The sequence below is a fragment of the Bubalus kerabau genome, chromosome 9 (assembly GCF_029407905.1).
Source record: "Bubalus kerabau isolate K-KA32 ecotype Philippines breed swamp buffalo chromosome 9, PCC_UOA_SB_1v2, whole genome shotgun sequence".
Lineage (NCBI taxonomy): Eukaryota > Metazoa > Chordata > Mammalia > Artiodactyla > Bovidae > Bubalus > Bubalus kerabau.
This window is the reverse complement of record NC_073632.1, coordinates 78,422,119-78,447,425: the sequence shown is the minus strand read 5'-3', so window position 1 is coordinate 78,447,425 and position 25,307 is coordinate 78,422,119. Positions and strand designations below refer to the sequence as shown.

The 25,307-nt window shown below is 37.9% G+C and overlaps 1 protein-coding gene and 1 non-coding gene across 2 annotated transcripts in view; one reads left to right on the top strand and one right to left on the bottom strand.

Moving 5' to 3' along the window:
- MOXD1 (monooxygenase DBH like 1) overlaps positions 1-25,307 on the top strand; it is a 95,244-nt gene that overhangs the window by 4,964 nt on the left and 64,973 nt on the right. Inside the window, exons 2-4 of the mRNA XM_055535654.1 lie at positions 22,311-22,457; positions 24,613-24,780; positions 24,949-25,032. Of these exons, the coding sequence (XP_055391629.1) occupies positions 22,311-22,457; positions 24,613-24,780; positions 24,949-25,032 (399 nt within the window). The remainder of the gene's footprint in view (positions 1-22,310; positions 22,458-24,612; positions 24,781-24,948; positions 25,033-25,307) is intronic.
- LOC129620289 (U6 spliceosomal RNA) lies at positions 7,791-7,897 on the bottom strand. The gene has a single exon (XR_008698477.1). It is a non-coding gene; the product is annotated as a U6 spliceosomal RNA (small nuclear RNA).

Sequence of the window (25,307 nt, the reverse complement as noted above, 5' to 3'; positions counted from 1 at the left end):
TATTCTGTCTCAGTGAATTAACTCAATGCTTACTTCCTTGATAGATTCGTGTCCTCTCCTTGTACTTTGCCCCTTTCTGACACAGAGCAATCCCACCCCCATCCAAGCCACTTAGCAACTGTTGAGTCGCCATTTGGGGGAAGTAATCAGGGTTGATGAATGCCTAGTTTGTGCGAGTTGGAGAAGAGGGCAGCATTGTCAGATGTGCCTGTTGAAATCTGCACAAAAATGAATTCACTCTTCCTTTGGGGGTGTAAATTGCTGGGGAATGGAGGCAGAAATCGATGTCATCATTTGTTACAACCTCACTGGTTGGCTATTGCCACCACCGAAACTTTGCTGTGATGAGGAGTCTCTTCAGCAGTAGGGTAATTGCTGCGGGGCTGCTTGCTGAGGAAGTGCTGGGAAATTGTGCTGTGATTTGGAATCACAGAAAACAGTGAGCATTCTTTGTGGTTAACGATGTGCTTCTTTTAAGTGCACCGCAGCCAACGGCAACAAAGAAATGTTTGGAAAGCAAATTGAAAAGCTGTAAGGGGAAGACGAAGAGAGTGTATAACCCCAACACAGATCAGCTGGGGCTTTGTTAAGAGGTATTTATAAATCTTCAGGTTATGCCCTGCCCCCTGCTCCCTCTTTGCCAATTTCCAGATGACAAGGGACCTCTCCAACCTTCGTGTTGGGTGTATTAGTAGTAAGTCCACATGCACCAGTGTAAGCGGGAACCAAGAATCACCAGGATGCTCTTCAGCTGTGTGGTCTCCCTGACAGAGCAAATGGTTTCAAGAAGCCAGCCCGAGGAAAGGACTAAGAGCCAGGGGAACAATGCACCTGAATTGACCGCCAAAGTTCAAGGCTTCAGGCGACCAACGGCCTATTTCTGGATTCTTGGGAAGAAAGCCAAGAGTCCATCCACTTCAAAGAAAGTGAATGGTGGTTTATTGATTCATCATTCGTAATAGAGCCCTGTTAAAATAGAGTTGCTGGCCAAAAGAATGAATTCACTGTATATCATCTTGTTTCTGGAAATGTTTGATCTGTATGTAAAACAAACAAACAGCTCTGCCTAAGGATGCATCGTAATGTGGCTTATTGTAACTTTTTTAAAAGTACAGAACTTTTAAACAGAGAATTATTTCTCTAGAAAACCTCTTCTCCACTTCTGTCTTTTTTTAACTTGTTAAATTCTGGAGTAGACCACAAATAAAGAAAAGCTTAAAGCTTCACAGCATATAGTATGCACGTAAGCAGGAAGTTCTGCAAAAATAAGAAAGCTTCAAATGTATTAATTTTTGTTAACAGTAAAAATGGGATTATATATGAGTGCTATGGAAATAATGTATAGTTCAAATTTAATTTACTATTGAGGTCTTTTGTATTCAACTTTTGCTGCTAAGTCGCTTCAGTCATGTCCAACTCTGTGCGACCCCATAGATGGCAGCCCACCAGGCTCCCCTGTCCCTGGGATTCTCCAGGCAAGAACACTGGAGTGGGTTGCCATTTCCTTCTCCAATGCATGAAGGTGAAAAGTGAAAGTGAAGTAGCTCAGTCCTGTCCAACTCTGAGCGACCCCATGGACTGCAGCCTACTGGGCTTCTCTGTCCAGGGATTTTCCAGGCAAGAGTACTGGAGTGGGGTGCCATCGCCTTCTCCGTGTATTCAACAAATATAGCCAAATATTATGATAAATCTTTAAACAGTGTTTGGTTTTACAAGTTAAATATTGATATTTGGGGCACTTACTTGTTGCTCTTCAGAGCTCAGAGTTCAGTTGATCTGCCTTAAATTTCCTAACTCTCCCACCTGAATTTTACAGTTAAGAAACTGGGCCTTACGTACCTATTAAGTGACCTGTTGGAAGCCATATAGATCAGTGGTCTGGATTCATTTCCTCTTGGTCCTGGTTTGGTGTTCTTTCTTCTGCAAGCAGCTGGTAGCTTAAATAAAAACATTCCAATTTTCTTCCTTAATAGTGAAAGAACGTGTTAATAAAAAGCAGTTTTAAAAAGATTGGTAAAAATAAAATCATAATATTTCTGTTACTATTTTTGTTGTACAAATGCCATAGATATATATTTCTGTAATGTGATTTTTCATTCATAGAATTCTTAATATATGCCATACATTATAGTCTTTCAAGTGTGTTATCTCATGTAATTCTCACAATAGCCCTATGAGGTCAATATCTTATTTCTTCCATTTTGTAAATGTATAAATTTGAGGCTCCAGGCCATACAGCATGGGGATCATTTGTGAGTGTCACATGACTGTTTTAGTAAAGTACTCACTGATAATGTTGGAATGTTCATTCATTCATTCAACCAATATTGATTAGAGGTTTATTGAACAATTCTAGATCCTGGGGACATAGCAATGACTGAGAGGAAATCAGTAGTCTCAAGGAGCTCCCATTTTGATGGGGGTAAACAAATAAGCAGGAAAAATATCAAAAAGTGATAAGTGTGTGCAGAGGTTTAAAATAGGGTGATGTGATAAGGGGCAGTGCTGTGGCTATTTCAGATTGGGAGGCTTACAATTAAAACACGAAGGAAAACAAGTGTCCGAAGTTTTAAATGTTGTCTTTCAAGATTAACTATAGCATTTACCATTCAAAGTATTGTATACTATGAGGAAGATTATCTGGCATGGGCTTCAAAGGACTTGGTAGACATTGACTATAGGAGTCTGCCTACGTGGAAGAAATATAATTAAAGTGTCTGAACCACCTGAGCTCTTTTCTGTTTCTGTAGCCTTGTTACGCACATGTTTAGTAAGCTCAACTAGAGTCTTTCAGGCTTTGATCTAGAGATTTGGTGATTTTATAGGAGTTTCTTTCTTAATACTAGGTGTGAATGTTTTTCTCTTATACTCTGTGTTCCTTCTCATCTTCAATAACATGAGAGAGCTAAAGAACTTGGAGAAGCTAGATCAACAAAACTACATGAGTCTGGGGAAGATTTCCATCTTTCAGGCAATTTGTAAACTAAAACTTGAGAACCTCAGTTTCTTAGATACAACTAAATTGCTACTATTTTTTTTTCTCCCCTAAAAGCTTCATGCCCAGAAGCCCATTCATATAGGAAAACTCATGGTAGATGAAACCATGTAGAAGCAAGGCCTCCTGGTATTTTGGACCTCCGGATCCCTTCAGACAGGGCCAAGATGGCAATGGCAAATTGCACTCCAGTGGTGAGCAGGCAGAGCTAATAGAGGACTGAGAACTGGGAAGATACTTTCCACGTCAGAAATTCCCAAATTTGCACGTTGGAATCACCTGCACATCTTTTAAAAATTTTAGCATCCAGGCATCTCCCCTCCCTCCTTTACACCATTAAATCACAGCCTCTAGCAGTCTACACAGGCCTTAATGTATTTTAAAGTTTCTTAATTGATTCTGTGCAGTCAAGTTCAGGAACTACTGACCTTGTGTGGTCAGGCTGTTTGATCAGAATCAGGTAACTCCCATGTCCACCTACAGAAGCTTGGAAGATTCCAGACTCTGGGCATGGAGATGCATAGCAAGATTCCCAACAAAGCAATTCAGAGTGACTGATGTTTGAAGCAAGGGTTAGCATGTGCTTGGATAGAGATTATTTTGTAAAGTCGAAAAGTCAAGTGGGTTTTTCTAGAATTGAAACACTTCTGAGATGTTTAACAAATGTGTTGATAATTTAAAGTATTTTCTCAAAGGTACATGCTGAAATGAGAACAGCAATGGAAGAACTGTGGGTAGCGGTGTATTCTGAAATACTCTGAGCCAGAAAGCTCCCTCCTCCTCGTACCTCCCTGCCATTCCTACACACCTTTTGTCAGTTGGTACTAGCTGCTATATTTCTAAGCAACAGAAATATCTGCCCACACAAAGCCTAAAATTGGTAAGTTATATATGGTCACAGGGCATCAAAGGAATATTAATAAATGAAAGTCTCAGGTTAGTCTTAGCCTGCATGTAAGCCAAGAGATGTGTTCTGCTCTCAAATCTTTTATTAGAATGAACAGTAACAAAATGACTCCCTTTGTATTTGGAAAAATTCTGAAGTATATTTCTAGTTAGTGTAAAGTGTAAATAGATACTCTTTCCCTTCCCACTTTCATTTTCCAAGATTACTAATAAGCAGTGAAATGCCCTAAAGCTATAGTTGCAGCAGGGAGAAGGAGGAAAAGGAGTTTGCTAGTAGATAATTAGTGTTTCATTAGGGCGTGGATGCAACATCTACAAGCTGATGAGTGTCTCATTTCCTGAGGGAACAGGAAAGAGTCTATTTGCCTGGTGGGTCCTCAAGGAATACCTGCTGAATAACTGCTGAGCAGTTAATAGCAGGAAGCCCTGCTATGAGTCCCAACACTGCTTGCTGCTTATTCCTTGTGCGGCCCTAGGCCAACTCTTTAACCTTGCTCAAGTGACAGTTCCCTTTATGAAGAAGGAAATTATATCTACCCATGGCATTTTTGTGAGGACTTAATGAAATAGGCACTTAAAGCTCTTAGTAGAGTATGTGGTACATTGAAAGTACTCAGTCAATGCAAGGTACTGTTAGCATGAGTCAGTCACTTAGTGAAATATCAGAATTGTCAGATGATTGTGTGCACGTGTGTATGTTCAGTCACTCAGTCGTGTCTGACTCGTTGCAACACCATGGACTGTAGCCCGCCAGACTCCTCTGTCCGTGGGATTTCTCAGGCAAGAATACTGGAGTGGGTTGCCATTTCCTGCTCCAGGGGATCTTCCCAACCCAGGGATCGAACCTATGTCTCCTGCATTGATATGTGAATTCTTTACCACTGTGCCACCTGGGAAGCCCTTATCAGATGATTACATGGAAACAAATGTCCCAGATTTTCAACTTGGAGAAAAAATATTTACTAAGGGAAGAGTTAGGGGAGGTTGAGAGTCATTTGTGAAAACTCAAGGACAAACTTTAAGCAACAGATTTGTGAATACTTTGCCTGAAGCAATTGGTTTGTGACTAGAGGTCAACATACTTTCAATAAACACAAATTATACTGACAAGACTGCATTTTCTTTGGCATTTGATTTGCTGGACCTGTAGTTCGGCTAATAAATGAATGTTGTGTCTAAATGATACTAAGGTAATTGGCAGGTTTCCTATGATGTCACTGTAGAAGATGGACTAATAAAGTTGAATTAGTTATTGTAAATATTTAAATATCCATACCCGAAACATGGTGATAACAGGCTGCCTATATTAGGCTACAGAATAAGGACTCAAAAGATAGTGATATATTAAAATAAAGAAAGAAAACTAAAAATTAAAAATTCAGTGAGAATACAAATAAACACTCTAATGTTTAATTCTGTATGTACAAAGTGTGTAAAGTTGGTCTTAATTGGAATTCATATTAGGTAGTCATTCATCCTAAGCTCAAAAGATATGCCTGTTGAATACATGAATGCAATGCAATGCTGCTGCTGCTGCTAAGTTGCTTCAGTCGTGTCCAACTCTGTACAACCCCATAGACAGCAGCCCACCAGGCTCCCCAGTCCCTGGGATTCTCCAGGCAAGAACACTGGAGTGGGCTGCCATTTCCTTCTCCAATGCATGAAAGTGAAAAGTGAAAGTGAAGCTGCTCAGTAGTGCTGACTCTTAGTGACCCCATGGACTGCAGCCTACTGGGCTCCTCCGTCCATGGGACTTTCCAGGAAAGAGTACTGGAGTGGGGTGCCGTTACCTTCTCCACATGAATGCAATATTAGCCTTTAAATACTACATTGACATCAAGGGAAGTAATACTGACATTGTACTCTATTCTAGGCTAATCATTCCAGAAGATACCTTCTAGAATAACTTTTTAAAAGATGTATGGGTGACCTGGATTGTTCTAAAGGCGAATTACAAAGATAATTGAAATCTCTGGAAATTGGGCTACCAAGGCAATGGGAAGCATCTGTCAATATTTGGAGAAAGAACAGTTGGAAAAGACATAATCTTTGCCTTGAAATAGTGGACAGCCTTCCTCAAGAAAGGTGGATTAGATGTTACCTATTAGGCTCCAGAGGAAGAAAAAAGACCCAATTCATATACTTTAAAGATAGAAGCTTTCAGGTTAGTATAAGAAATACATTTCTACCATCAGAGTTATTAAAATGAGTTGCAGTACTTCCCTGGCTGTCCAATGGTTAAGACTCCACATTTTCAATGCAGGGAGCATGGATTCAATTCCTGGTAGGGGAACTAAGATCCCTCATGTAGCAGCATGGTGTGGCAAAAAAATAAGCTTGTTAAGCGCATGAGCTTTGTCACTGGAGATATTGAAATATTGTGATCCTTTCCTAAAAACATTTTTTAAAGAAATCTTCCTTTGGTGGGAACTACGATTAGGTGTCATATCTTTTTGCCTTTTCATACTGTACATGGGGTTGATGAAGAATTGATACTTTTGAACTGTGTACTGGAGAAGACTCTTGAGATTCCCTTGGACAACAAGATCAAACCAGTCCATCCTAAAGGAAATCAACCCTGAATATTCATTGGAAGGACTGATGCTGAAGCTGAAACTCTAATACCTTGGCCACCTGATTCATTGGAAAAGACCCTGATGCTGGGAAAGATCAAAGGCAAGAGAATAGGGCAGTAGAGGATGAGATGGTTAGATAGCATCACCAACTCAGTGGACATGAATGTGAGCAAACTCAGGGAGATGGTGAAGGACAGGGAAGCCTGGCATGCTGCAGTCCATGGGGTCCCAGAGTCAGACATGACTTAGCAACTGAACAACAGCACAACATGGGTTAGGTATACTTCAGGCTGTCTTCCAACTTGAGTGTGATGCTGGAAATAACTTTACTCCACAATCATACTTTTAGATTATTCAAGAAATTACTAGAAGAGAAAACATTATCAACTATGAAACTATGTGTGTGTTTTTTGCCACTTTATTTTTTTAATTGAAGGATAATTGTTTACAGAATTTTGTGGTTTTCTGTCACATATTAACAAGAATCAGCCATAGGTACACCCATGTCCCCTCCCTCCTGAACCTCCCTCCCACCCCCCTCCCCATCCCATCCTTCTAGATTGTCACAGAGTCCTTGTTTGAATTCCCTGAGTCATACAGCAAATTCCCATTGGCTATCTATTTTACATATGGTAATATAAATTTTCATGTTACTCTCTCTACACATCTCACCCTCTCCCCTCCCACTCCGTGTCCATAGGTCTGTTCTCTGTCTGTTTCTTCATTGCTGCCCTGAAAATAAATTCATCAGTACCATCTTTCTAGATTCCATATATATGTGTCAGTATATGATATTTATATTTCTCTTTCTGACCTACTTCACTTTGTATAATAGACTCTAGGTTCGTCCACCTCATTAGAACTGACTCAAAATGTGTTCCTTTTCATGGCTGAGTAGTATTCCATTATATATGTACCACAGCTTCTTTATCCATTCATCTGTTGATGGATATCTAGGTTGCTTCCATCTTCTAACTATTATAAATAGTGCCTCAACGAACATTGGGGTACATGTGTCTTTTTCAGTTTTGGTCTCCTCAGGGTATATGCCTAGGAGTGGGATTGCTGGGTCATATGGTGGTTTTATTCCTTGTTTTTTAAGGAATCTCCATACCTTCTTGCATAGTGGCTGTATCAATTTACATTCCCACCAGCAATGCAAGAAGGTTCCCTTTTCTGCACACCCTCTCCAGCATTTATTGTTTGTAGACTTTTTAATGATGGCCGTTCTGACTGGTGTGAGGTGGTATCCCATTGTAGTTTTGATTTGCATTTCTCTAATAATGAGCAACGTTGAGCATCTTTTCATGTGTGAAAATATGGAACGCTTCATGAATTTGCATGTCATCCTTGTGCAGGGGCCATGCTAATCTTCTCTGTATTGTTCCAATTTTAATATATGTGCTGCTGAAGTGAGCACATCTATGTTGTTTTTTAACCTGCCTCAAGAAGTTTTGTTTCTGTGGATAGGTGTGCAGTGAATCTTTACAATTATTGTGAGAATATTTCATCTCTTTCCCTACTGTATTTCAATATATTTGAATTATATTAGTGAATATATGTTAATCCTATATAGTGAATATATATTCGTTCTGAAACCTAAAAAATGAAGAAAAAGAAGAAAGAGAATGTTTTATGACTTGTAAATACTCAGAAGAATTGGGGGGGGCTTTAGGAGCCTTTATATTCAAGGCTGACTATAGAGTCAGTAAGTTTCTGAAACTTGGTTGATGCATTATTTTGATCTAAGAACAGTCTATATATATGATGCCTCTAGACTTTCTCACCTGGATGTCTAGATAGCATCTCAAACCTGCTTCTTCCCTGGCCTTTCCCATCTCAGTAAATGGCACCTCCTGGTAGCTTCTGTCAAAACTTAGGGGTCATCCTTTTTTCTTCTCCTTCCTCCCACATATAAAACCTGTCTTCAGGTCTATTGGTGCTTCCTCCAAACTAAATCCAAAACCTGCCTACCTCCCTTCAGTTTTATCACCATCACTCAAGCTTGAACCCGTGGGACCACTGCTTGATTCCTGTCTTCTGACCATGGCTCTTCTTTCTTCTCTTCATTTTAACACAGCAGCCTCAGTAACACACATACACACACTCTCTCTCTCACACACACACATATGCACACATAGGCACATAAATACATATTTGCACATCAATCAAAATATGGCACTTGCTGCTAAAGGCTCAAATGACTGTACAAGCTTAGTATTAAATTTGAGCTCCCTATATTGATTTGTAAAGCATCATAACCTTTGGGGCATCAGCTGATCCCTGCTGACCTCATTTTTCTGTTTTGGGCACTAGAGTTCAGTCATACTGGCATTTATTTGCTTCACCAAACTGGACAAACCTTGCTCCTGCCTCTTCCCCTTCCTTCCAACAGCTGCTATCTCTTCCTGGACCTACTTCCTCCACACTTTTCATTGGCTGGCTCCTAAGTAGTTTATTTCTCAAAATAAGTCACATTGTCTCAGTGGTGACTTTTCTGATGCCTCAACTCCAGGCTTTCCAATCCATCTCTAGAATCTCTGTTTTACTTTCCTATAAGCACTTATTGTCAAAATATTTTTGGTTATATTATTATTTAAGCTCAAAAATTATTTATTCTGCAACTACACTATCAGTTTGATGATGATAGGGACTTTGTCCTGTCGTCTGTACTGTACAGTCATGTGCTCTCAGCCCTACCACAGGGACTGAAGAGTAGCCACCCTGCAATAAAGTATGTGTTGGAAAAAAGGAGAAGGAAGGGAGGGAGGGAGGGAGGAGGAAAGACAGGAAAGAAGGAGCGTTCTTTTCAAAATTTATTCCTTGCATCAACTAGTCATTGGAAAAGGAAATGGCAACTCACTCCAGTATTCTTGTCTAGAAAATCCCATGGACAGAGGAGCCTGGTCAGCTACAGTCCAGGGGGCCGCAAAGAGTCTGACACAACTGTGCGAGTTGACAAATTGGTCATAGAGAGTTAAGAGAAGCCATCTAAAAATTTTTTTAAAGTTAATATGATGAAATAGGTTGAAAGTAAAAATATGTCAGTGGTAAAATCTGAAATTCTTTTTTTCGTTGAAGTCTATTCTTAGAGATCAAGTCAAAGTTTTAATTTTACGCTTTATCTGATAATTCTATAATGATAATAAAGTATTAAATTTCTCTCCATGAAAACTAAAATGAGGTGATTGGCTGTGGGAGAAAAATCAGGATGTGTATTTTCAGAAGGTAGCACTTAAAGAACAACCAAATTGCTCAGGTGGCCCCTCCCTGGAAAGCAAGCTTACAGGGCTCCTGTTTTGATATTCTGGCAGCTACTTAACAGATCACTTCTTAGAACTAGAGAGTCTCAGTTTTATCTGAAGTGGTTCCTAGAAGGCAGTCCCCTTCTGTTTTGACATTCCTCTCAAATTTCCAAGATTAGCAAAGAAATAATTTATTAAAATCAGCTTATACTGAAATCTGAAGATTATATTTATATAGTTTGTTTATAGGGTTTTATGGTTTTTTAGGATCAAAGATTCCCTTGAACACAAAATATCTATTATACTATCAGTATTATTAAAGCACCATAACACTTATTACAGAAATGGATATTACAAACAGAAATGTTTGAAGTAACAAGGCTTTTGTGATTTAGAAAAAGAGGAAAAACTATAAGCACCTGTGAAGCAAATGATGACAGATGGTCACATCTTTCTCAAGGTTCCCCTTTGCAGCTGTGCTTACATTCAGTTCCCCAGGCCCAACTGGGGTTTATTCATATCTTTTATTACACCCGTAAGAATTTTCACTTCATCCTGTTTAACACAGCCACAGTCAAAGCTCTTTGCTGTTAAAGAGATTTTATTCAAGAGAGAAAGACTGACAATGAGTGTGGACCAATTTCACATCTGCGTAATCATGTTTTTTTAATAAGAGTCTGTAGCCATCTTGTGGATTATCAAGGCTAGCGTTTTGGGTATGTTATCTTAGTTTGAAGGTGGCAGTCATTACTCTGGCTGTCATGCAAAATGATAATGCCAACTTCTGCTGATGTTAGCTTAACTTTACTATTGCCACATAGCATTTTGAAATCTCAGTAATTTGCTTCATTTATTTCAGAGCATAACCTGTGCATAAGGAAAAATATCCCATGAGAATATGTTTCAGGAGTAATATTTTTATGATACAAGTGCAGATTTATTTTATTGTCAAAGTCTAATTATCAAAGCAGATTTTCAAGGGTAAAGCTAATATTTTATGTTTAAAAAGTATAAACAAGGTTAATATATGATTCATATAATAATCTTTGATAAAAACAAAAAAAGCCTCAATGATAATTCATATTGAAACTTATCTTTATGCAGATATTTGAGTTCAAATATGATTGAAATCCACATAAAATCATTTATCTAGGAAAATATTACTTTCACATTTCACTTTACAGAACATTAGAAATGAATAAGTAGAAAAAAGAATGACTTTTGCATAACAGCTTTTATATATTACATAATTAAAACATCTACATATTTTTATTCTTAAATGCTTAAAAAATCTCTAGAATCATGATTCTCTGAATCGTCTTCAACCCTCCTGCTTCCATAAAGTCAGTTTTTAGTGATTAACCAGAGCATACTTTTATTTATCAGTATTTTATATTATATTTATAATTTGTAAATATATTTAATACATATATCATGCAATGAGACTTTTACAATGGCTGTGATTTTTATAATCAGACTGTGATAATAAGAGTGTACTGTGATCAGTATTCCTGCTTTTACCTTAAAAGTCCTGGAATATCAAACACTATAGCAAGATGGCTAAGGAATGGCCTTCACCATGGATGTACAGTGAAGCTACATCTGGCCCCATTTGCTGAATGGATGAGGAGTGAGAGGGAGGAGAGCCATTTGTTTCTAATCCTAAAAGTAAAAATCAAATAGTAAAAATGATCTGGAAAATTTCCTTAAATATCCTGTAAGTACTACACTATCTGATTTTGTGAAGATAAATTTCTAGGTCATGTTGCTGCTGCTGCTGCTGCTAAGTCGCTTCAGTCATGTCCGACTCTGTGCAACCCCATAGACGGCAGCCCACCAGGCTCTCCTGTCCCTGGGATTCTCCAAGCAAGATCACTGGAGTGGGTTGCCATTTCCTTCTCCAATGCATGAAAGGAAAAGGAAAAGTGAAGTTGCTCAGTCTTACCCAACTCTCAGCTACCCTATGGACTGCAGCCTACCAGGCTCCTTCGTCCTTGGGAGTTTCCAGGCAAGAGTACTGGAGTGGGGTGCCGTTGCCTTCTCCACTAGGTCATGTTATCAGTATTCAAATTCTTATTTGAATGTTATTCTATGTTTTGCTGTCATTCTCCATTTTTTCCCCTAGAAGATGATAGTAACAAAGTAAGTATTCTATTTAATTACCCACTTGAAAACATTTATCCCTTTGTTAAACTGTCAGGAAACCCTTGAACTCACTAAAGTTGTTTTTTTTTTTTTTGGTTTAGCCAATTTGAAGGACCCATTCTCAAGATTGTTCTCTTAGTGACTCACTTTCTTTTCCTCCTTCCTTCTTCCTTTTTTCCTCTCTTCTCTCCTTCCTCCCAGCTAGAATAATTGAAGGATAAGAAATTTGAGACCCAGATTTTTTTTTTGCCCTTTTGTCTCCTCTTGACTCATTTAATTGTGCCTTTAAGGTTTGCCAGTATGTCATTCTTTTATTGTATAATATTGACATCATTGAGCCTGTGTTTAATTATAGTTCATATATTTTCTTAATACAGGCTGAAGGAAAAAGGTAGGAACTACTAGGGAATATTTTGCTCCTACTAAGTCAAATTATTCCTGTACCACAAAGATATGAATATTGGAGGTTCATCAGTTCTTTTAGCTTCAAAATTACCCCCCCATTTAGATTTATCAAAAGGAAAGGCAGGATGTTACTTTCAAAATTGCACATAATGTATTTAATGACTCCCCAATATGCAAGTCACTCCATTAGGCACTGAGGACATAAATTAACATTATAAAATATTCTAAAATAGGGTTTCTCTGTCTCAAATCTGTTTTTTTTTTAATTTCTTTAAAATAGGTAGGGAATACCCCCTAGTGTAAAAGGATTTCAATGAACTGTTGTACGCATAAACTCTTTTTCTAAATGTTGATGTCAGTTTCATAAGATTCATGTCTGTTTAAGGGCTAAAAGGTCACAGCAGCCTTCCCAGATGTGTCTGCATCACAGATCATGCAGACCCAAACTCATTCTAGCATCTGGTTAAATACATTCCACACCAGGTCTTAAACATATGTAAATATTATTAAGAACAAGTGGGAAAATAATCTATTGCTCCCCTCTTTTTGTTTCATTCACAATATAAACAGCTTTTTTAAGGTGTAAATTTATAACTGGATTAGCAAGATTAGGTGTCTATTTCTAGGCAATTACCACTGGTTAGAGAACCAAGAGAATATTTCATGCAAAGATGGGGACAATAAAGGACAGAAACAGTATAGACCTAACAGAAGCAGAAGATATCCAGAAGAGATGGCAAGAATACACAGAAGAATTATACAAAAGAGATTCTAATGACACAGATAACCACGATGGTGTGATCACTCACCTAGAGCCAGACATCCTGGAGTGTGAAATCAAGTGAGCCTTAGGAAGCATCACTACAAAAAAATCTAGTGGAAGTGATAGAATTCCAGCTGAGCTATTTCAAATCCTAAAAGATGATGTTGTCAAAGTGCTGTAATCAATATGCCAGCAAATTTGGAAAACTCAACAGTCACCACAGGATTAAAAAAGGTTAGTTTTCATTCCAATCCCAAAGAAAGGCAATGCCAAAAAATGTTCAAACTACTGCACAACTGCACTCATTTCACATGCTAGCAAAGTAATGCTCAAAATCCTTCAGGCTAAGTTTCAATAGTTTGTGAACTGAGAACTTCCAGATGTTCAAGCTGGATTTTGAAAAGACAAAGGAACCAGAGATCAAATTGCCAACATCCACTGTATCATAGAAAGAGCAAGAGAATTCCAGAAAAATATCTAGTGCTTCATTGACTAAGATAAAGCCTTTGATTGTGTGGATCACAACAAACTGGAAAATTCTTCAAGAGATGGGAATACTAGAGCACCTTACCTGCCTCCTGAGAAACCTGTATGCAGGCCAAGAAGCAATAGTTAGAACCAGACCTGGAACTATGGGCTGGTTCAAAATTGGGAAAGGAGTACATCAAGGCTGTAATTGTCACCCTGCTCATTTAACTTACATGCAGAGCACATCATGCAAAATGGCAGGTTGGATGAAGCACAAGGTGGAATCAAGATTGCCAGGATAAATATCAATAACCTCATATATGCAGATGACACCACCCTTATGGCAGAAAGCAAAGAGGAACTAAAGAGCCTCAATGAGAGTGGAAGAGGAGAGTGAAAAACTGGTTTAAACTCAACATTCACAAAACGAAGACCATGGCATCTGGTCCCATCACTTCATGGGAAATAGATGGGGAAACAGTGGAAACAGTGTCAGACTTTATTTTCCTGGGCTCCAAAATCACTGCAGATGGTGACTGTGGCCATGAAATTAAAAAACGCTTACTCCTTGAAAGAAAAGCTATGACAAACGTAGACAGCATATTAAGCAGAGATGTTACTTTGCCAACAAAGGTCCATATAGGCAAAGCTATGGTTTTTCCAGTAGTCATGTATGGATGTGAGAGTTGGACCATAAAGAAGGCTGAGTGCCAAAGAATTGATGCTTTTGAGCTATGGTGTTGGAGAAGACTCTTGAGAGTCCCTTGGACTCCAAGGAGATCCAACTAGTCAATCCTAAAGGAAATTAGTCCTGAATATTCACTGGAAGGACCAATGCTGAAACTGAAGCTCCAATACTTTGGCCACCTAATGCAAACAGCCTACTTGTTAGAAAAGACCCTGATACTGGGAAAGATTTGAAGACAGGAGGAGAAGGGGACAACAGAGGATGAGATGGTTGGATGGCATCACCAACTCAATGGAATGAGTTTTAGCAAGCTCCAGGAATTGGTGAAGGACAAGGAAGTCTGGCATCCTGCAGTCCATGGGGTTGCAAAGAGTCAGACATGACTGAGTAACTGAACAACAGCAACCACAGTGGTTGAGAAGATAATGCTGTGCCTAGAATATATTGCATGCTACACAGGAATGGAAATAGAGGAATAAGAATTTGGAGAGGGAATGATCACTTCCAGTTGGAATGATTAGAGAAAACTTTGTAGAAGAATCATGAGTCTTGGAGAAAGGAAGCTTTTCAATGCAGTTGTTTCAATGGGTGGAGGTAGTGGTGAATATGTCAGTGAGGTGAAGACAGTAGGGGAGATAGAGAGGAAAAATATGAACAAAAGCAAAAGGCTGGGCAAAGGCAGAAAATTGTGTGTGTGTGTGCTCAGTCACTCAGTCTTGTCTGACTCTTTGTGACCCTATGGACGGTAGCTTGCCAGGTTTCTCTATCCATGGGATTTTCCAGGAGGATGCTAGAGTGGGTTGCCATTTCCTACTCCAGGTGATCTTCCTGACCCAGGGATCTAATCCAGGACTCCTGCATTGGCAGGCAGATTCTTCACTGCTGAGCCACCAAGATTTGAAGGGAATAATAAATAGATAATAGAAATTATGTGGTGAGATTAATGATAGACACCCTGGAAAACCAGGCTAAACTTTAGAGAAATTTGAATCTAAATTATAGAACTTAGTACTCTATACTGTTAAATAAAATGTAATGGCATGTTGAGAGTGATTTTCAAGGAAGAGCTTGATAAAAATATGGAGTAATAGAATCTGAACTTAGAAACTGAATGGAGCAGAGGTAAAGGTGGGTTATTTTTGAAAATGAGGAATCCATAGGACTGGGGATTATCTGTGGAGTTTTCAGTAATAAAGGAAGAAGTTAATAATACTGATTTTTGAATTTTGATTTTGAATTCACCTTATAAGTAAAAGGTGAATACAATTTTAATCTTACATTTGAAATGAAAGTAAAGAATTCCAAGTAATGGTATCCAATGGACTTTTGGATATATGGTACTAAATAAGGGTGATGATTAGAAACTCTTGGAGAAGATGAGATTACCAAAGGATGAAATATGAAAACACAGTAGTGTAATGTCAAGGACAGAACTTTGATGACTTAGTTCAGGAATGGGAATAATACAGACAAACTGTCAGAGGTGGACAACCAACGATGGACCCTTCTGAAAGTGAGGAGGTGGACATCCTTGCCTTATCCCAGGACTTTCTTGTTCCCATACTTAGTGGGGAAGAACTCAGTCTTTCATCATTAAGTGCAATGTTATTAAGTTTGTATGCTTGCATGTTAAGTCAATTCAGTCTTGTCTGACTCTTTGCGACCTTGTGAACTGTAGCCCTCGGGGCTCCACTGTCCATGAGATTCTCCAGGAAGCAGTACTGAAGTGGGTTGCTCTGCTCTCCTCCAGGGGATCTTTCTGACCCAGGCATCGAACCCAGCTCTCTCATGTCTCCTGCTGGTAGGCGGGTTCTTTACCACTAGCGTGACCTGGGATGCCCTGAGGTTTTGTAGACTCTTCCCTCATAGCTTAGCTGTTAAAGAATCCACCTGCAATGCAGGAGACCCTGGTTCGATTCCTGCATCAGGAAGATCTGCCAGAGAAGGGATAGGCTACCCACACCAGTATTCTTGGGCTTCCCTGGTGACTCAGCTGGTAAAGAATCCACCTGCAATATGGGAGACCTGGGTTCAATCCCTGGGTTGTGATCTGGGGATGATCCCCAGAAGAAGGGAAAGGCTACCCACTCCAGAATCTGGCCTGGAGAATTCCATGGACGGTATAGTCCATTGGGTCAAAAAGTGTCAGACATGACTGAGTGACTTTTACTTACAAGGTTGAGGAAATACCTTCTATTGCTAGTTTACTGAGAGATTTTACCATGGATAAATGTTTCAAATAGGTTTATGTATTTATTGAGATCATTGATGGTTTTTCTTTTTTTAGACTTTGATATATTGAGTTGCATTGATATTTTCTAATATTGAACCAACTCTGAATGACCATAATACAGTATCCTTTTTTAAAAAAAAAATATCACTATGTTCTACTTGCTGTTACATATTTTTAAGAAAACTTGCACTTTGGCCTATAAGAGGTCATGATCTTTGTTTTTTTATAATGTCTTTGATTTTGGTATTAGGGTAAGTGAAGTGAAATGAAGTCGCTCAGCTGTGTCCTACTCTTTGCGACCCCAGGGACTGTAGCCTACTACACTCCTCCATCCGTGGGATTTTCCAGGCAAGAGTACTGGAGTGGGTTGCCATTTCCTTCTCCAGAGGATCTGCCTGACCCAGGGATCGAATCCAGGTCTCCCTCACTGTGGGCAGACTCTTTACCGTCTGAGCCACCAAAAAGTGAGTTAGGAAGTATTCCCTCCTCTTTTCTCTTCTGGAAGAGTCTGTGAAAGATTGATATTACCTCTTCCTAAAATATTTGGAGAAATTCCCAGTAAAATACATTTTGGCTTAGAATTCTCCTTGTAGGAAAGTTTTTACCGCCAGGTTAGACTATAGGCCATTGAATGTCTTTTTTTTTTTTTTTTTTTTTAACATTTTAATATATTTATTTTTAGTTGAAGGATGATTGCTTTATAATATTGTATTGGTTTCTGCCATATATCAACACAAATTATCCTCCCTCTTGAACCTCCCTCCCACTTTGCACCCTATCCCACCCCTCTGCTGCTGCCGCTACTGCTGCTAAGTCGTGTCAGTCGTGTCCAACTCTGTGCGACCCCACAGACGGCAGCCCAACAGGCTCCTCTGTCCCTGGGATTCTCCAGGCAAGAATACTGGAGTGGGTTGCCATTTCCTTCTCCAATGCATGAAAGTGAAAAGTGAAAGTGAAGTCACTCAGTCGTGTCCACCCCTCTAAGTTGTAACAGAGACTTGGTTTGAGCTCCCTGAGTCATACAGAAAATTTTCACTGGCTATTGGTTTTACGTAAGGCAGTACATATGCTTCCATGCTGCTCTCTTCATCGTCCCACCCTGTCCTTCCCCACAAGTCTGTTCTCTATGTCTTCATTGCTGCCCTGCAAACAGGTTCATCAGTACTATCTTTCTAGATTCTGTATACATGCATTAGTATATGATATTTGTTTTTCTCTTTCTGGCTTACTTCACTCTGTATAATAAGCTCTACGTTCATCCACCTCATTAGAACTGACTCAAATGTATTTCTTTTATGGCTGAGTAATGTTCCATTCTCTGTATGTACCACAGCTTCTCTATCCATTCATCTATCAGTGGACATCTAGGTTGCTTCCATGTCCTAGGTATTGTAAATAGTGCTGCAATGAACCTTGGGATACACGCGCCTTTTTCAGTTATTGTTTTCTCAGGGTATACGCTGAGTAGTGGGATTCTTGGAACAAATGCTAGTCTTTTCCTAGTTTTTTAAAGAATCTCCATATTATCCTCCATAGTGGTTATATCAGTGTACATTCCCACCAATAGGGCAAAAGCAGTCCCTTTTCTCCACCCTCTCCAGCATTTATTGCTTGTAGATTTTGGATGGTGGCCATTCTGACTGTGTGAGGTGATACCTCATTGTAGTTTTCATTTGCATTTCTCTAATAATGAGAAACGCTGAGCATCTTTTCATGTGTTAATTAGCCATTGTCTTTGGTGAAATATCTGTTTAGGTCTTCTGCCCACTTTTGGATTGTGTCGTTTGTTTTCCTGGTATTGAGTTGCATGAGCTGTTTGTATATTTTGGAAATTAATCGTTTGTCAGTTGTTTCGTTTGCTATGATTTCCTCCCATTCTGAGGGTTGTCTTTTCACCTCTTGCAGTTTCCTTTGCTGTGCAAAAGCGTCTAAGTTTAATGAGTTCCCATTTGTTTATTTTTGTTTTTATTTCCATTATTCTAGGAGGTGGGTCATAGAGGATCTTGCTGTGATTTATATCATAGGGTGTTCTGCCTATGTTTTCCTCTAAGAGTTTTATAGTTTCTGGTCATTAAGAGTATCTTTTATTAAATACATTTTTCTGGTTTGTGTTCTTCAAGTACTTTGTCCGTTTCTCACCTAAATTGTTCAAGCTTTTCCCATCAAAGTGTATATAAAATTATTAACCCTTTAATGTCTGTAGGATCTATTGTAATATTTCTCTTTCATGTCAGTTACTTTTTGCTTTCTGTTTGTTCCATCTCTTTGTTTTTTATTTCTCTTTTCCTGCTTTGAGATTGATTTTTATGATGCCATTAAGTGATATAATATTTAGAATAGACAGAAGGCAAGATGTGAGCTCACATGTATATCATAACTGAAATTCTCTCAGTGAAGGGAAAAGTCTGATCAAAAGCTGAGGGTGGGAAAATGTTGGCATCTTATATAGAGAGGGTTTAGAAGATTTGTTCTAGGAGATCTCCCAGGAATAGTAAGAGATTAGCTTGTGGGTTTTCAAGCATTAGTAAGTAAACATGTACTGATAACACTATTTGGGTAATTAAGGTGTACTCTGATCAAATCTCAAGATATGTCTCCAGACAGACCCGAAAAATTGAAAAATGAGGAAAACAATTGTAATGGAATTACAGTGGTGATTAGGCTATTTCACATTTCAACCTTATATAAAGAAAGCTGAGTACTGAAGAATTGATGCTTTTGAACTGTGGTGCTGGAGAAGACTCTTGAGAGTCCCTTAGACTACAAGGAAATCCAACCAGTCAATCCTAAAGGAAATCAGTCCTGAATATTCATCGGAAGAACTGATGCTGAAGCTGAAACTCTAATACTTTGGCCACCTGATGTGAAGAACCAACTCATTGGAAAAGACCTGATGCTGGGAAAGATTGAAGGCAGAACGAGAAGGGGACACCAGAGGATGAGATGGCTGGATGGCATCACCGACACGATGGACATGAATTTGAGTAGGCTTTGGGAGTTGGTGATGGACAGGGAAGCCTGGTGTGCTGCAGTCCATGGGGTCGCAGAGAGTAGGACATGACTGAATGACTGAACTGACTGAACTGAACATTTCAACCTTAGTTTTATTCAAACCCACTTATGTTTTCCCTTAGTGAGGTTGAAGATACCAACTTCTTTTGGACAAACACACTTTTCCAGAAGTGTAGAACTTTGACATAATTGACAGCCGTCTTTTCTGAACATTGAACACTCAGTGGTTCAATGAGTGCTCACAGTGCAGATGAGCTCAAGGGACTTTCAGTAAGACCTGAATGAGCTTTCTCCCCTTTTCTCATAGTTCAGTTCTCCTTTACTTTTTGCTTCTCTTCTTTTCACAGCTATTTCTCATAGTTAAGTTATCTGAAAAACCAGAAAAAGGTGGAATAACTGAAAAGAATTGGTTTTGGTGAGTGGAAATAAAACAAATGGAAAATTGGAAAGCCAGCTGGGTATTTTGTGGTACTAAGGCTTTGGAAACATATTTGCAAAACTCAGATAATTATTCTACTCTTTGAACTGATTGCATTTTGTATTGTATTCTGTTTGTTTGCAAAAACCGTGATTGCTTGAATCATGTAATGTGATGTGAGCTTGGTGTAAAGACAGAGTTCGTTTATCTAAATCTCTCGTCCACAGGCATTGTTATTTCATTTATATACTGAAAATCTATGTGATCAAAAGTGAGAAAAGCACAGTTATCATTGGAATATTTCATTTGAATTGCTTTCACAATTGCAGCTGGTTCTCAGAATACATTTTTGACAGACCCTGACTTTAGCAGTAGAAAAAGTAAGATTTTATATGAAAAAAATACTTGATGTATATAGTTCTGTAGGCAGAAGTATTTAAACTAACCCATCCTTTTCCAGCAGTGGCCACGATGGTGTAGAACAGTGAAGGAGGCTCAGATCAAACTGCCTGAGTTGCAGTACTGGCTTTACCACTTACTACCTGTATGATTCTGGCCTAGATGCTAACTTCTTTGTGCTTCAGTGAAACAGGAAAATCATTTTGTCTCATAGCCTTGATATGAAGATCAAATGAGCTAATACATGTAATATGCTTAATCTGGTGCATAGAATGTACTCAATATGTTGTCATTGTTACCAGAGTGAAGTTAGTTAGGGTCTGTGCATCACCAATAATGTGAGATTTGAACAATGTCAGGATGTGGTACCCTGAATGTCAAGCTTACATACACTAGATAGCTACCTTAGAAAAGTGCTAGGAATAAAAACGCCAAATGCCATCCATTTGAGAATGACCATTTCTTGTTCTTTTTTTTTTTTTTTTTTTTTTACTCTTAAACGTTTAAGTGTATAATTACCAAGAACAAGGACATTCTCTTACATAACCATGATAATTGATGTTAGGTCATTTAACATTATTATAATACTATTATCCATATCCTAGAGTACGATAATTATAGACAAAGTTTTTCTCTTGTGCAACTGTATTTTCTCTGTCAAGCATGCAATCATTTCTTCAAATGTAATTTTAGTGTTAGTAAAACTAATTGTAATTTTATTTCAGCATGTATATTCTAAATCAATTCTTTGTGATTTATCAGAAATAAAATACCATTATATGGTGAAAAACCAGTATAATTATGGCAAATTTTATATCTTCTATAAGTAAGAAAAATGAACAACATGATTTTTATAACTCTCAATGTAGAAAGCTAATGGTAAAAAGCATAGAGAATATTTTGGGGAAAACTACTCTAATTGCAAAAGAGGGAAGAAGATCGGCATTGAGTGAGCTCTATCTATGGTTGGCAGTTTTTTCCCTTATATACTATTTCATGTATTTATCTTTCAAAATTCTTACAAAAAGTATGTATTATCTCAATTTTATTTTATTTCCTTTTTTAAAGATTTTATTAGATGTGGACCATTTTTAAAGTCTTCATTGAATTTGTTACAATATTGCTTCTGTTTTATGTTTTATTTTTATTTGGTCACCAGGCATGAGGGATCTTAGCTCCTCCACCAGGGATCGAACCCATACCCCTTGCACTGGAAGGTGAAGTCTTAACCACTGGGCCATCAAGGAAGTCCCTATCTCAATTTTATTAATGCTAGAACAAAAGTTCAGAGTTCGATTTCAACAATTCGTTGACATTTTTGGAGCAGAACTGGGGGGCTCAGATCCTAGTTATCTGATTCAAAGCCTATGCTCTTTCCATTGCATCTGTGTGCTTCTAAGAAGTGATCTTACACCATTGAACTAGTTTAGTATGAGAATTATAGCTTAACCATCAAAACAAAACATCTCTAGTTTTTCAGTATCTTGTAATTCAACTAGAGTCATTTCTTTCCATATTATCCCACTGCATTTCATTTTAATAAATGTATGTCATTAAAGCTCATACTAAAAAACCCTATAACCTTAGCGTGGGTCTCCTTGCTTTTAGAAGTGCAGAAGGTAAACACCATAAGGTGTAATAGTGGAAAAAGTGCTGACACCGGGCCTGGTCCTGGTTTTGCTGTGAACTAGTTATTCATTTCACTTTGGAGCAAGTCATTTCCCTGTGTTGAAGTTCTTTTCATCTGTAGAAGGAGGAAAAAGTACTCAGTGATTACTCATTCCAGCTCTTTCAATACTCTCTGTTGTAAATCCACACTGCCTTTTCCTGAAGGGCCAGAAGTTCAAATATGGATTTGTTTCCTAGGGAACTGTCCCTAGGGAGAATACTCCAGCCCCTTGGAAATTCCCAGGACTTAAAAAATGACTGTAAATACAGGATTTTGTAATGAGCAAACCAGAACTATTTTTCAACGTTATATGTATATGCTCTTAATCTGAATGCTTTTCACTCTGAATTTAGAATAGCTGGATTTTCTTTTTTCATATTTTCCACAGGATTATTTTACAAATGCAAACAGAGAATTGAGAAAAGATGCTCAGCAAGATTACCACCTAGAATATGCCATGGAAAATAGTACACACACAGTAATTGAATTTGCCAGAGAACTGCATACGTGTGACATAAATGACAAGAGTATAACGGTAAGAAGTCTATCAGTAAATGCATGCATGAACAGATTGTACATTTACAATTGGGAAATACTTTGCAGAATAAAAAAGAACAAGTATTTAAAAATAACCCTTAGCAACAAAGTCACATAATCTTTTGGGAATATTTTTGAATTCTCCTTAGAAGCCATGGATTGGGGTGGGGGGGACCACCTATGACTATAAACTTCAATAAAGGCAGTTTTTGTGTGAATCTAAAATTTGGAAGAGTTGCTTAAAGTATGTGTGATTTTATCTATAAAAGATTGTAGCTTCTTTATAAAGTTTGAAAATAAGCAATTGATAAAAGTTGGAAGAAATATTACATAAGAGAGAATTATGATACTAAATACTAGGCTATAATTCATCTGAATTGTTACTGATTCACTTTTGTGAATTTCTAAAGTCAAGATGAATAGTAGACTGATGAAAATTGCCTGTCAACATGTTATACAAGATTTGTTATTGTCAGGCATCATGCAAAAATTAACATCTTTGTGCGTATGCAAATTAAATATTTAGAGGATCTATAATTCATGTGGTACTTTGAAACTTTCCATGAATTTCTGAAACCAATTTCATTTTGTATAGACCAACAAGATTACCTTTTTTTTTATTGTAATTTATAGCTTTAAAAATGGAAATGTAAAAATCTGAGGCACTTTTGAGTAACATTCTGCATAAAGAGTAAAAGAGGAAGAAAAATGTGTGCAACAACAAGGACCACTTTTATGTAATATACAGTGCTCTTATACTTTAACTATAATAATAATTATAGTCATTTGACTTATTAAGAAATAATATAACTTTTAAAATGAATAGCTTTTGTTTTGTTATTTTCTTTTTTAAAATAAATTCATTTATTTTAATTGGAGGCTAATTACTTTACAATATTGTATTGGTTTTGCCATACATCGACATGAATCTGCCATGGGTGTACACGTGTTCCCCATCCTGACCCCCCTCCCACCTCCGTCCCCATACCATCCCTCTGGGTCATCCCAGTGCACCAGCCCCGAGCATCCTGTATCATGCATCAAACCTGGACTGGCAATTCATTTCACGTATGATAATATACATGTTTCAATGCCATTCTCCCCAATCATCCCACCCTCGCCCTCTCCCACAAAGTCCAAAAGACTGTTCTATACCTCTGTGTCTCTTTTGCTGTCTCATATAAGGTTATCATTACCATGTTATTTATTTGCAATGTTCTCATTATAAAGATCTGACAAAGGCATCTTTATGTGTGGGGGACTAAACTATTTTTATATATCCCAGCACACCCTCCCCGCTGCCCCACCACCCTTTGGGCAACCAGTTTCACCTGACAGCACTTTTCCTAGTTGGAATGCCTCAGTCCCTTGAAAATTCCCAGAGTTCATGAAATGATTACACCTAGATTCTACAATAATAAACAACCCAGAATCTGAAGTTCCTCTTGCATTTCCACTTTCTCTAAATTCATACATGTGACTGGGCTAGAGTCTAGGAAAAATCTATTGTGAAAATTAAAATCCTGACCTGGGAAGTCATTTTAACTTTCATTATATTTATTTGTTTTCTTTAAAATGTTCCATAGCATTGAAACAGGTTTTAATTATCCTAAACTCCTGCTACTTAACAAGAGTATTTACCTGGTAACTACTAGTTTGTTTTCAGTGTTTGGAGTTTTTGCATGACAATGATTTACTGTTGCTATCAGCATGAAAGGATAACTACTAAGTCACTTGTCCTTCATTCTATTGGGTTGACCACAAAGTTCACCTGGGTTTTTCTGTTAACAATTTACTATAAACCCAAACAAATTTTTTGACCAACCCAATGTTTTGGAACATATTATCTTGCAAATATAACATATATATCATATAACATATATAAAACATATATCTTGCATAATATCTTCCAAAATATGTTTTGGAATATATTATCTTGGAGAGATGATTTCTTTCAAAAAGGAACTCATCTATTTGGATTTTTAAGACTTAATCAAATTAACACAGTTATGTGAGAGACCATATTGAGACCCTGAATGTCATGCTCTTTTCTTTGCTTCTGTATCCTACTTTAAGTAGCATTCATTAAACTCAATTCAATAGTAAGGAAAGTGCTGTCATGAGACATAACCCTACCCATTTCTGTTCACCAGGAGAGCACGGTAAGGGTGATCTGGGCCTACCACCATGAAGATGTGGGAGAAGCAGGTCCCAAGTACCATGAATCCAATCGTGGTACCAAGAGTCTGCGATTACTGAATCCTGAGAAAACCAATATGTTGTCTACAGCCATACCATACTTTGACCTGGTCAATCAAGACGTAAGTTTTTTTGTTTTCAGTTTTTTATGATTCTAGGAATGGGTTTATTGAAACCGTATAATAGTTTGTGTTTTTTTTTTTTTTACTTAAATTATTGTTTTTAATAGAATGTCAAGCCAATATGACTTTTGTCCCCTTCCCCTTTTTATTTATTTATTTTTAAGACAGGTTTCCATCCCAAACAAAGGTACAACATACTGGTGCCAAATGTTTAAGATTCCTATGCTCCAGGAAAAGCATCATGTCATAAAGGTATGTGATTCACTCACAAGCTAAACTTAATTTGTATGAATGGAGGAGAAATTGTTCTTAAAATGAAAATAATGTATTTATAGAAATGATTTTCAGTTATTCAAAAGTTACTTAGAGAGCAAGGAATCGGCTTATCTGAATCACCCACTGTCCTAAAAGTCACTGAATTTAGCAAGAAACTTGGGTTGTAGCTAGTATTTTATGTTTTGTCTCCTAATTTTATATGCTTAAAGGTTAAAGTTTTGGGATGCATTTGTACACCTCTGGTTATTTCT